At 39.3% G+C, this 13106-nt stretch overlaps 1 protein-coding gene across 1 annotated transcript in view; it reads left to right on the top strand.

Annotated features, from left to right (window-relative positions):
• Window positions 1-12334, top strand: part of NELL2 (neural EGFL like 2) — a 147329-nt gene extending 134995 nt beyond the window's left edge. The window contains exons 17-20 of the mRNA XM_056846760.1: window positions 5835-6028; window positions 6559-6735; window positions 8066-8290; window positions 12088-12334. Of these exons, the coding sequence (XP_056702738.1) occupies window positions 5835-6028; window positions 6559-6735; window positions 8066-8290; window positions 12088-12138 (647 nt within the window). The 3' untranslated portion in view covers window positions 12139-12334. The remainder of the gene's footprint in view (window positions 1-5834; window positions 6029-6558; window positions 6736-8065; window positions 8291-12087) is intronic.
• Window positions 12335-13106: the final 772 nt, after the last annotated feature.

Below are 13106 nucleotides of genomic sequence, written 5' to 3'. Positions count from 1 at the left end.
AATTGTGAAGCCACACATAGTTGTAAGATATTTATTTATTGAAGTTCCTATTTTCCATATCAATGCAAGGTGGCTTACAGACATTTTCCTCTTGGACTAAAAGTGCAATTAAAATCTCAGTATAAAAAGGTAACAACAGCAGCTTTCATAGAATGGAGCATAAAGTACAAAGACTATGCACCAAAATAACATTCACAAGTGCCTGCTTCAAACAGATATTACAAGATAATAAGGGGGGAAAACGCTGGAAGAGCATGGATGAAAGCCATGTAGCTTGCACTGTGTCTCCGGAAGCCTGTTTCACACAGTAAAGGCAACTGGGGGAAAGATCCAGGAACTGAAAGATGCATTACACTACATGCAAAGTGAAAGGGCAGCTAGAAGTTGTTGTTATGCAGCATTTATAGTATGTAGAGTTACTGCATTTAGAAGACGTTAATTTGAGTAGCAGACTTGGAAACAGTGAAAAAATTTTGGGTGCTGTCTGTGACAAATGACATTACGTGGAACAGCAGGTTAGTGGGCATGCAGCTATTTTTAAATGCAGCTTTTTCAAAATGAAATATCCAGCTTTACGTGTTTATTTATAAACTGTGAGTTAAAAGTGTATTTTAAAGGAAACAACACAGCATGTACTACTATGGTCCATTTAAATGAAATATTTCATTTTCTGCAACCTTAAATTTCAAATATTTCCCCTCCCTTCAGATTACCAGGCAGAATCTGCCTGAATCTACATCTGGGTAGGATGCCTGATTTCTGGAGGGATTGGCGTGGTTATCACACAAATGCAGATTCAAGCCTTTGAACTGGAAGAACATATTGTTGGGAGGGAGGGAAATCAAGCCAAGTTGCATGAAATCAGGTAGTTTACTTCCAATAAAGCTGGGAGCATTAGGACAAAAATGCAAGAGGTTTGAAACTTACATTAGGGAAATAGAAAATACAAGTGGTGCACCTGCGAGAACTGGTGGGGGCATCTAATTTTTCCCTCCCCCACTATTTCTTCTTTCTCTTCCCTGAAAGTCCCTATAGTGTCTCCCCTTTTCCTGCTTCCTTCTCTTCTTCCACCAGCTATTCTACCATTTTATCTCTCCCCCCCCCCCATCTTCAGCTTTCCCTCCTTTGACCCCCTGGCAGACTGTCCCTGGGAAAACTCTGCATAGATCCAGCCATTGGGCTGGGCCCAGTTGTATAGTGCTGACCTCAGTTTCCCCTCTGTCTCCCTCCCCATGCTATTTCCTCTTTTCATCTTCCTGGCAACCCTCATATCTTCACCTTTCCATGCTTCCTTTTGTCCACCCAACCTACACCCCAAACAAATATTTATCTGCCCACCCATCTTAAGCAATATTATTTATTTACTTCATTTATACTCCACTTTCCTCCACAATTTGAACCCAAAGCAGCTCATAGCATTCTCATCTCCTCCATTTTATCTTCATAACAACACTGTGATCTAAGATAGCTTGAGAATGCGGTCGCCCTGCAACAGGTGAAACCTGCTTCCCCCCGTAAGGGATATTTTTCAATTCAACCACGATAGGTGCTGGAATAGCTATTCTTATATAAATTACAGCACACCAGCTTCACCTTCAAAATAATCAAATTATCAACATTTTTTTGACATGAAACCAATATTTAGTGTATGTGTATCTAATACAGTTCAAACTAGAAAGTATACAATAACCAAATGATACAGTCTAGTGGTTAGGAATGTTAGCGTCACATATCCACAACTCTAAGATATACAAAATGCCTACAATAAATGCAAAAACGCTAAAGAAAAACAGTACTTCGTTCTGTAGTTATACAGTAACAATGTCCAAAATTCATTCACAGTTTCAAATGGTTTAGAGAAGTCCGTGTGCTCCTGTCGGAGTCTCCGTGATCCGTTCCTCTTGTCAATTTTCTTCACAGAGCTGCGTACAGCATTGCCAAGTCCTCAAAGCATTTTTTACCCCTCTATTGGAAGAAGGGGGGTACAGGGGTTGCTTCACCCAAGAAAATCCCAAAGGGGATGCCAGGTGTGGTGTAAGAGTATGTGCCTTCCAGATACAACATGTTTCAAATGCTTTCATCAGCTCAAAACCCGGTATAATTATCTCTTCTCTGAGACATTTCCATTTTTCTATATTTTCAAGATTTCCTTTAGACTTCCATGGGTTCCTATGAGTGGCTACTCATAGGAACCCATGGAGGTCTAAAGGAAATTATACCGGGTTATGAGCTGATGAAAGCATATGAAACATTTTATAGCTGGAAGGCACGTACTGTTACACCATACCTGGTATCCTCTTTGGGATTTTCTTGGGTGAAGCAACCCCTGTACCCCCCTTCTTCCAATAGAGGGGTAAAAAGTGCTTTGAGCACTTGGCAACGCTGTACGCAGCTCTGTGAAGGAAACTGACAAGAGGAACGGATCACAGAGACTCCGACAGAAGCACACGGACTTCTCTAAACCATTTGAAACTGTGAATGAGCTAGGGCTGTAGAAAAAAAATTCGGTACAATTCGGATCCGGCAAAATCCGGCCCGTTTTGATCTGGGAAATGCCAAAGTCTGAACTCCCCCGATTCGGATCCGGGGAATTCGGCACGAGATTCAGCGTTCCCGAATCAATTCGGCCGAATAAAGGCGGGCGGGCAGCGTGGAGCAGTTTAAACACCCCCGCCCGCTTTCCCAGGACTCCCAGGAAAGTGGGTGGTGGGTCTTTAAAGACAGGAAAAGGCAGGTTCGGGGAACGCTGAATCTGCCGAATTTATTCAGCGATCGGCCAAACTCGCCGAATTCGGCTCGTCGTTTTCTTGCCTTTTTTTGAATTTGGTTCGTCCTGAACTGAAAACCGCCGAATCGGGAAAAATTTGGCTGTTTTTGGACAGCCCTAGAATAAACTTTGGATCTTGATACTGTGTAACTACAGAACGAAGTACTGTTTTTCTTTAGTCCCGTAAGGGAAGCATTCCTTTTTACAACAGACCCAGGGAAACTAAAGAGCCTCTTTGCCAGTTTCAGTGCAACACATTGACCATTAAAGCAAAGGCATAGATTGAGACTGCTACTCTCTTTGATACCCAGTGTCTGCAAGTTCCAGCTGTCTGACTGAAGAGAAGTCAAAAGTCAGAAGGTTAATTCCAGGTGTCAAGTGAAAACCCTGTGTCCCAGCCAAAGATCTCTCATGTTTATCTTTTGAGATTTTTATTGAAAACCAATCTAATCATTCTTGAAAAGAGTTAATATGAAAGCATCAGAATAATACATCCTTGTATATGTAAATGAAATCAGAAACAGAAACACACACATATAATTACTTATCCCTTATCCTATCTAAAGATTAAAAGATAAAATACAATTTCTGAGATTCTCACCAAAGTGCTTTCAGAAAGATAGTCTCTCAAACCACATCTGAGAGATTCAGGAGTGTTTGGGGTGTAGCTATCTTAAATATGCTCAATTACGTTAAATCCACATGACCTTACCAAAACCTTTCAATTTGTCACTTCTCATGGTATAAGGTGAGCGTTTCTCCGAGCTTAGAAAAAATTTCCCATAGAAATATATGTATCGAAACTGTCATCTCTTAGATCAGCTTGTTCAGAGATTTTTCTGGGCATCAGCCCATCTGTTCAAAGTATCTCTTCCAAAGATGGGACATTGAGTACACAACTCAGAAAGTAAAACCTGTACATGTTTTGAAAATTGGAAAACTAAAGCAAATTGTCAGGCATGCGGTTTGTTCAACCAGTACCTCTATACAAGAATCTGAAACAGGATCAAAGTAATCCAGTGGGCATCCATGGCAGAATGAAGATTCAAAATTGGGTCTCCCAGATCATAGACTCAAACTCTAACCAACACGCCACACTGGTTTTTATGTCTGCTGTTAAAAAGTAGGAAACAGCCAGGCCTGATTGAGACAGGCAAGTCAGATGGAAGCAAGTCACCTAATGAGTCCTTCCTCATTCGCCAGAACAGCCCTGTAAATAAGGGGCCTCCCCCTCCCCCTTCCTATTATTGGCAGAAACCAAGGCTGGCAATACTGTTGTGGTTGTCTTGCAAAGGCCATTTGCCTCTTCTATTATTTTGGGGGGTTAACCTTCCAATTAATTTTTTTATTTCAGTATTTTCCCCAAACCTGGGGTGTTTTCAGGTTTGTCGAAAGATCTGTTTCATCTATTCATGGCTCCAATCTCTGGATTTAAGTATCCACAGAAGGGACCATGTTGACAATTAGATGTATTGATAGAATGAGTCCAAACGGAAAGAAAAGTTGGAGGTGGAGATTGTGTGCAATTTCTTTCCTAATCAAATATGTATGTTAGGAACAGATGGATAGTTATTCCAAGGTGTCTTGGAAACATACACAATATCCAAGTTCTTAGTACAGGTTGAGTATCCCTTATCAGGACTGCTTGGGACCAGAAGTGGTCCGTAGTTTGGATCTTTCTGTATTTTGAAACATTTTGGAATTTTTGTATGTACATAATGAGGTATCTTGGGATGGGAACCAAGTCTAAACATGAAATTCATTTATGTTTTATATATGTTTAATATATACTTTATACACATAGACTGCATGCAATTTTAAATTATATTTTTAATAATTTTGTGTACATTGAACCATCAATTGCACTGCTGAGGGTCTGTGAGTAATACCTGCATGCCAGCTCAAAAGGTCTTCCTGTACAACTTGCTAATCGGCATTAAGTAAGCACACTTTTATTAATGTGGGAGCAGCCCTTGCAAGAGCATAAAAACTGGCTGTTAATCTAGAAAATAGAAGAGAAAGTAGGACTCAACCCTATTGTAAACTGTTAGGTCCAACAGGAACACAAAGCCAGTTCATAATAATTGCTACATTCTGCAAGATTTTTCCAGTCCAACACTATTTTTAAGGCTTGCCCATCTCTATTTATCACATTCAGAGCTATAGAAGCACAGCACTGTGTGAGGTAGCAGAAAAGGCAATGCATTTGTATTATGTGTCTTTTAAAAACAACATGGGAGTAATAATAATGACATATCACTTGAGTCTGGGATGGATGGTAATTTGGAGCCCTGCCTCCCCATTCCCCCCTCTTCTTTTTTGCTGCACTCAGCAATAATTGACACTATGTTTGGTCCCTGCCTTCTCTGTATTTTATGGTATTTGGAACTCCAGTTACAGCTGTAAACAAAATGTCAGCAGCATAATTCACTCTTTATGGTGGTTTTGTTGCAAGTCCAAAATCAAAGTGTTGGAATAAGTTTTTGTAAGGATAGATGACTTCTTGCATAGCACTTGGGAGATAATGACTAAATTTGAAGCTGATAAATAATGCAGATGCATATTTCATTTATGTAGGTTTTGTGTTTATTTCCTTGCAATTTCAGTCATTCATGACTTGCACATTGAAATAAAAAATATAAATTCCCAGGCTGACATGTTTAGTTTCCACCTCAGGATACTCTTTTTCTTATTCAAGTTACAAAGGGTTGACATGTGTATAGTGCAATTTGCTAAATACTTAACTTACACAAAAGGAAAATATTGTGTCCTGTGCCATTTTTGTAATAAAAATTATTTCTTTATCATATATTTGTTTATTATAAATATTTGTTTATCATACACCCCAAGAACAGATCAAGCTTCACCAGCTTGGGTTGTAGAGTGGGCTGTAGACTGTTATTTCAGTTGAACTTGCACTAATCTCTGTGTGTTTTTTTAGGTTGGATGCAAATTAGCATGGACCAAAAAGGCCTTCAGGGCTGCAGATTATTTATGTTGCCTGTAGCCAAGACCAATTGTTGTTACTGAATATAGTCTAAAAGCATCCCATGACCTCTTCTTACAGACATTGATGAATGTTCAACTGGGAGACACAGCTGTGCCAATGACACAATCTGCTTTAACTTGGATGGTGGTTATGACTGCCGGTGTCCCCATGGGAAAAACTGCACAGGAGACTGCATCCATGAAGGCAAAATCAAGCACAATGGGCAGATCTGGGTTTTAGAGAATGACCGGTGCTCTGTCTGCTCTTGCCAGGTGAGTCTGAGCAATCATATCAAGGGGTAGGTACCATGGGAGAGGGAAGGACTGCCAGGAAAAGAGTGAAAAAATGGGAAAGGAGTGTGGTTGAAAAGGGAAAGCTGAAAGCAGTATGATAGAGCCATTGTTGCACACAGTGGGTACACTTAGTTTTCCTAGTCCATAGTTGACTGGTTTGAAAGACTATTGTATGTTGTTGTTTGCAAATAATTTTACTGGTATTTTAACTTGTAATTGCACGGAGAGCTTTTCTGTAGCACATTTGCAGCAGAAAAACAGGAAACACTGTCCCTTTTATTCTTATTTCAATTATGTTTTTGTCTTCCAAGGTAGTCTTTAGTTGAAATCAGTTATATCGTCTGGCACACACTAAATGAAAAAAAAAAAACACCTTTGGTTTATTTTCAACTAGTTTTGTTAATTTGCAAAATATTAAGTAAAACATTTCCTATTCACATTCTCCAATATAAGCATGCAACTTAATTTTTGTTTTTATTATCGTATGCTGTTGTGTATTGCAACGGTAGAGTGGCTACGTAATGTGTCGGCGGATGGTCTGCGATTGCGAGAATCCCACCGTTGATCTGTTCTGCTGTCCTGAATGTGATCCAAGGCTCAGTAGTCAATGTTTGCATCAAAATGGGGAGATTTTATACAACAGTGGAGACACTTGGGTTCAAAATTGTCAACAGTGTCGATGTTTGGTAAGCCTTGTTATCACGGTATGCAAATTTGCAACCGTTCTGATAATTTACAATTACTGCAATTGTATTTTTGTTCTGTCCTTTATATGTAACTAAAAAAAATTAATTCTTCAAATGATCATAGACCACAAATTTCATACCCTTATATTTAACCACAAAGTTAAAAAATGTATCATTCACAAAAGATATTTGATTGAAGCAACAAATTAAGGTTGTGAAAGTAGAGAAATCCTTTTTCCCCCTTCCCACTGTGGCTGAAACAGTACATTTGAAATAACTGAAAAATTGTGCACACTGCAAGAGTCCATTCAAAATAATAATTCTCAGTCATGTTATAAAAAGAAAATTTATAAATTTAATATGTAGTTCAGAGAAAGTATGCACATTTAAGGCCCATTGAAATCCATGGGAGCGCACACTGTTCAGTGTGTAAGTCCCATAGAATTGCATTGTATTCATTAGTTACTTTTGGGAGCCATCCTAAGTAGGCCTACCTGGAAGTAAATTGTTCAATGGAGCTTGGTCCCAGGAAAGTGTCCTTGGGATTACAGCCTTCAGCACTTTGCACAAATCTAGATTATGAAGTTTGTTTATGCTTTGTGTGTTGAGACTACAACACTGGTGATACTGTTATTATTTTGTATATCTGTTGGTAACAGGCAAGTTTTGAGATCAATCTGAGCTTGGGCATGAAATGTGATTGTTCTTAGCTCATAGGCCAAGTCTCAAACAGGCCATTCCTGAGGTTGGGGGCCCAATTGGTTTAGGAGGTGGCATGACCCCTACTTATGCCATGCAAACTGGCACAGACACCGGCGTAGTGCCACTTACGCTGGCCATTCCTGAGGTTGGGGCTGAATGTGCTTAGGAGGTGGCATGACCCCTACGCCAGTGTCCACGCCACTTAAGCCATGCAAACTGGCACAGACATCGGCATAGTGCCACTTATGCTGGCCCCCTTTAGGCAGCCTCCTAACCCCTTTCAACCCGGGAATGCCCCCTACAGCAAGGGCATTGCCATGCCACTTTTTTGTTGGCACAGCATTGCTGTTTGCTATGGGGCTTTCCCCCCCTTTTTCTAAATTTTATTTTAAAAGCCCCTTCCCCGCCCCCCGCAAAACCTTTTTGGAGGCGCCATGGCCATGCCGTCCCCAGCCACTGCGGTTTTGAGGTATGGGCTTTAAAAGTCATTTGTCCAGTGTAGCAACCTATTCATTTCCAACCCCACCCCCTGTGATTGTACTACTAATATCATAATAGTTAAAGGAATAATAAAAATTCACAACTGAGAACATAATATTGATGCTCTTTGTGCGTGCTTTTTTAATAGCAGGGTGAAGTGGACTGTTGGCCCTTGCCTTGTCCAGAGACAGAATGTGAATTCAGCATACTCCCTGAGAATGAATGTTGCCCCCACTGTGTCACTGATCCCTGTCAAGCAGACACCATTAGGAATGATATCACCAAGACTTGTCTGGATGAAACTAATGTGGTTCGCTTCACTGGATCGTCTTGGATTAAGCACGGCACAGAATGCACCCTCTGTCAATGCAAGGTAAAGAGAAGGTCCTTTTACAGGTGGTTTTATGGTATATATGGTATATAAATATATGTTTAGTCATTGGGATATCTTTTTTCTACACTTGCATTATAAAACTTTCAGCTTTAACATTAACATCACTCGTCTGTCCTTGGTAAGAGGAGCAGCCAAGAACCAGGATAATGGTTTAGATGTATCAGCAGGACAGAATATTATATAGGCCATGCTCTATCTGACCTTGAAAAAATTAGCAAACTTATTCTTTGTATAGAAATATATTGGCTCAGCTGTGATGATCTTGCAGTTATCAGGACTGTGCCATTCTGAAGATGCTTAAAATATCAAATGATCTTCCAAGATATAAGCTATAACCTTCCCTCCTGCCCCCCCCCCAAAAAGATATTTTCTGTCAAAGGAAGAAAACTACTAAAAACAATATTAAAGCTTTGTGATGATCAAATGCTTTTATGTTCAAGAGTGGCAGAAATAGAAATTCAGGCATTTCTTTCCTGCTTTAAAGAGAAGAAAATAGAATTCACATGATAATTTGGGTCTTTAGTATTCCTCAGGGTCAAGAAGAAACATTTATCTCAAGAAGAATGATAGATGGCTAAAAGCTTACATGACTCCTACATCCTAAAAAAAGTCATAAGGGAATAGGTATTGGAAGAAACTCTTCCCGTTTATAAATATACATGTGTGGTAAATTGCATTTTGTATTATTCCCACTGAAGTCAAAAGTAGTAATCCCTGCCTAGGCACACACAGCTAGTATTTATGAATAAAGGCAGCAGAATCAGACCTGAAACCTTCTCCTTATAATACTCAAGATCTTTACATGGTCTTTGCACTTATTTGGACATATCCTGTGAAATTCAGTGAGGCTGACTCCCAAGTAAGGATGCATAGAATTGCAGTCTAAACATTTTAGTACAACAAGATGCTGTAATTTGGAGACCCATGCTTGCAGTCCTAGTGGTGAATGGGTGGCTGGGAGCTGTGCAAAGAATGGAGGCCCTCCCACCTTTTTTCTTTTTGTTCAGACCCTCTAGCATTACTGTGCAGTTACACTGAAGCGCCATTGAAGTTGGTGGCAAGTTCATTGTGCATTCACATTGGCAATGATGTGCATGCATCTGTCTCGTCCTTCATTTCCAACACTGAGACATAGCAACACAAAATGGAAGCAAAAGTCACAGGAGCAGGTGCCATTACCTGAAGGAACAGCAACACATACCCCATCCACCCACAAAACCCCAATTTTTTCGGCCAGATTTGCTATTCGCTAACATACCATCACTCCCAGTGTTCCTCTCACATGGCCCAGTGCTTACATTAGTGTTTTATCGCTGATGCCATCAATGAAAAATAAAAGAAAAATGGTGGGAAGATGGATTGAGGAGTTTTTGTTGGAAAATGAGTGAGGTGGAAAGGAAAATGGTTGAAGGGGATATTGGGCAACCACAATGTCTTATGAAGAGTTTTGGAAACACTAGGGGGCAATATGCAGGAGTTTTATGAACTGTACTATACAGATCGTTATTCCTGTAATAAAAAAATAATACTTTTCTTTATTTCTTCATTTTGTGCCTTCTGTGCTGTCAGAGGCTATAAAAGAAATGCTGGTTTCCTTTTGCTCTCCGCAGTCACCTCAGCACTTAAATGGCTCAGTGCCTTCATTAACATTTTACTGATAATTCTACCAATGATTTTTTAACATTCTCTGGAAAACGGAAGAGTAGTAAGAAAAAATGGGTGATGGGGTGGTTGGGCGACTACACAGGGGTGTGCATACGTGCCAGGTGTTTGGAGGGATGGAGACAAAAAAAGCTTGGAGATTTTTGCTCACCGGCTCCAAAATGGATCAGGGGGAAATGCTTGGGAAACCCATGGACAAAATAACCATTGGAAAACAATTTGAAAACCGAACAGGAAAATGCATGCAGAAATGAAAAAATAACACAATGAATTTGGTGACAAGATACATTGTAAACGACTCATGTGGAATAGCTTGAGACTAGGAAGGGCAGCCATGAGGGAGCTAGAAAAGATTTGTAAGTGTAAGGCTGGTCACTGGCAACAAAAGCAACATAATTCATGCCATCGTTTCCCTGTTACTATGTGTGGATGTGAAAGTTGGACAATGAAGAAAGCTGACAGGAAGAAAGGTGATTCATTTGAAATGTGATGTTGGAGGAGAGCTTTACAGATACTGTGGACTGCCTAAAAGACAAATAAGTGGGTTTTAGATCAAATCAAACCTGACCTCTCCCTAGAAGCTACAGTAGCTAATCTGAAGCAAGAGTACTTTGGTCACATGATGAGAAGACAAGTCACTGGAAAGAAAATAAGGCTAGGAAAAGTTGAATGCAGCAGGAAAAGAGGAAGACCCAACATGAGCTGCATTGATTCAATCAAAGAAACCATGGCCCTCAGTTTGCAAGACTTGAGTAAGGCTGTTAATGATAGGATGTTTTGGAGGTCATTAATTCATAGGTCATCATAAGTTGGAAGCAACTTGATGGCACTTAACACACACACACAAGTTCACATGCAGAGTAATCTTAGGCATACTTCCTTCAAAGTAAGTTCAATTGATTCAGCAGCACTTCTTTTCACGTAGGTGTTCATACAGTGGCAGCTTTCATGTTTTGCATGATTCAGCAAAATCACAACAGAGGGAAAGGGTACTTAAACATTCAGGAGAAAATGGGGCACAGGGCTGCTGTTTTCACTGCAGTGCATGTCAATAGTAACATAGACTTCCTCCCCAAGTTGTAATGAAAATAATGGGATATAAACTCAAGTAAATATGGTTAGGATTGGGATGTAGGAGAATATAGTCAATTGAAGTGCACATATTCATTTAAAAACTCAATCTTTGTCAAATTTGTTTTTGTATCGTATTGACTTGCTAAATGAATGCTTATAATTTTCTGCACAGCACGAGAACCAGGTTGGGAAATGAGAGAACAATTTTAATATCATCCCTTTGATATTTTTATTCAAACAGATATCCACTGTAATTGTTAATATTCAGAGTAAATGTGTGTTTGTTTCGGAAACCAACAAGTTGGAGTTCGACGGTTCTAAAATCAACTAAACTCCAAGTACACTGAACTGAACTGTTTTTTCCAATCAGGATGTATGATCAGGAGAAATGTTAAGTAGGAAAAACAGCCATATCACTGAGCCATTTAAATCTAGGTTCATAGATGGAGCCTTATTTATTCTTAATGCATTGTCCAATTTTCAGCTTTGTTAAATGAAACCATGGGGATTTAAATCAATGCAAAATCTTAGTGCTTTGCACTTCATTTCTAGTTAACTTTCTGGCTCTCTATCTCTTGTGTCAGCTGGGTTGTAGAATCTGGTGAAAATTGCTTCCCTGCTTTGATTACAGGAAATTGAACTTACAAATTCAACACTGTTTACAGAAAGTTTGTAAATATCTTTAAGACTGTTCACCTGTGGTGAATATCAATACCCTCCATATGGTTGTTTTTTAAATAGGCCTTTTTTGATGCAAATAGAGACCTATTGAAATTAAATATGTCCTTTCAACCTATTCCTTTAAAGCCAACTGTTCTCTTTTTATGTGGCTATTCATTAGGCAATGAAGTGAAATTGCTATGTTAATTTTAACTGGAACATTGGATAGAATTCAATATAGAAATGATTAACAGCAAGTACCTGTGCATTCATTTCTTCTATACTTCAATATTTCTCCAGGCAGACATGTAGAAATGCTTATACCTATCTGAAACAAAACTGTATGGAATAATGTACTTTTTTTCCTTCTCTTTTTCCAGAATGGGCATGTTTGCTGTTCAGTGGATCCACAGTGCCTCCAGGAACTGTGAAGCTAATGATCACGCATCACAGACAGTTTCTGGTTTAAGAATTTTAACTTTTCAAAAAAGACTCACAAACCAAAAATTGTATACAACCAAAACTGAAGCAAGATCGGTTTTGTCCAATTAAAGTGCAAAAAGGCTATAAGGTGGATGAGCCATCAGTTTCCTCAGTCTGAGTGAAACATATAAGGCTTGGTAGGAACAAATTCAAATGTATAAACTCTGTATTAAGATGTGAGGTTCAGCTTCTGGTTCATTTTTTTTGTTTGACACCATTATGTAAGATAGCAGACTTGAGAAAATTGACATGTTATGCATAAAGAAGTCAAAATCCTCAAGCAAACAGACAGTTCCTGGAGCTTTGAAAATGTACCTCATCCATGGCCACAGAGGGTTTTTTTTTTTAAGACCCAACTACAAATTTGTTTGATTGCTCACTGCAAATTTGCCAGAAATCTGAAAAGAAAGGAAGATAAGGCAGGAAATACGGAATATTGCAGCAACATATGTACAGCTCTGAGAAACTGACTCAAGTTATTGTAAAAAAATAATGCACAGGCATGATTACTTAATGTTTTCTGGTGGGAAAAGTCATCTATATTTCCTCGTTTGATTGCACTTATTTCTTGATTGAATTTGTTCAGTATAAGCTCGTTCTTGTGCAAAATTTAAATAAATATTTCTCTTACCTTACATTTGTGACTATCCATAAGTCTTGTGGATTATGGGAGGCATTCATGCTTGGGTTCTTTTCCTATGTGAATACTGTTGTATGTTAAAGGTGCCTGCAGCACATTTATAAGACGTGGAGTACAAAAACATCATGGCATTGTTTGTTGCCCTTACCTCTACTGGTATTAGTTGGCCTTGTGCAATGGAGTATGTGTTGTAGCAGTACTTGGTGGCCAAGATCTAGATATCATTTGCATATCTCTGTTACAATGTGTCCCAGTATGGGCTCCCACCCTTGCCTT

The sequence above is a fragment of the Euleptes europaea genome, chromosome 3, assembly GCF_029931775.1.
Source record: "Euleptes europaea isolate rEulEur1 chromosome 3, rEulEur1.hap1, whole genome shotgun sequence".
Lineage (NCBI taxonomy): Eukaryota > Metazoa > Chordata > Lepidosauria > Squamata > Sphaerodactylidae > Euleptes > Euleptes europaea.
Note: the sequence above shows the minus strand (reverse complement) of the source record. Positions and strands in the feature narration are given on the sequence as shown.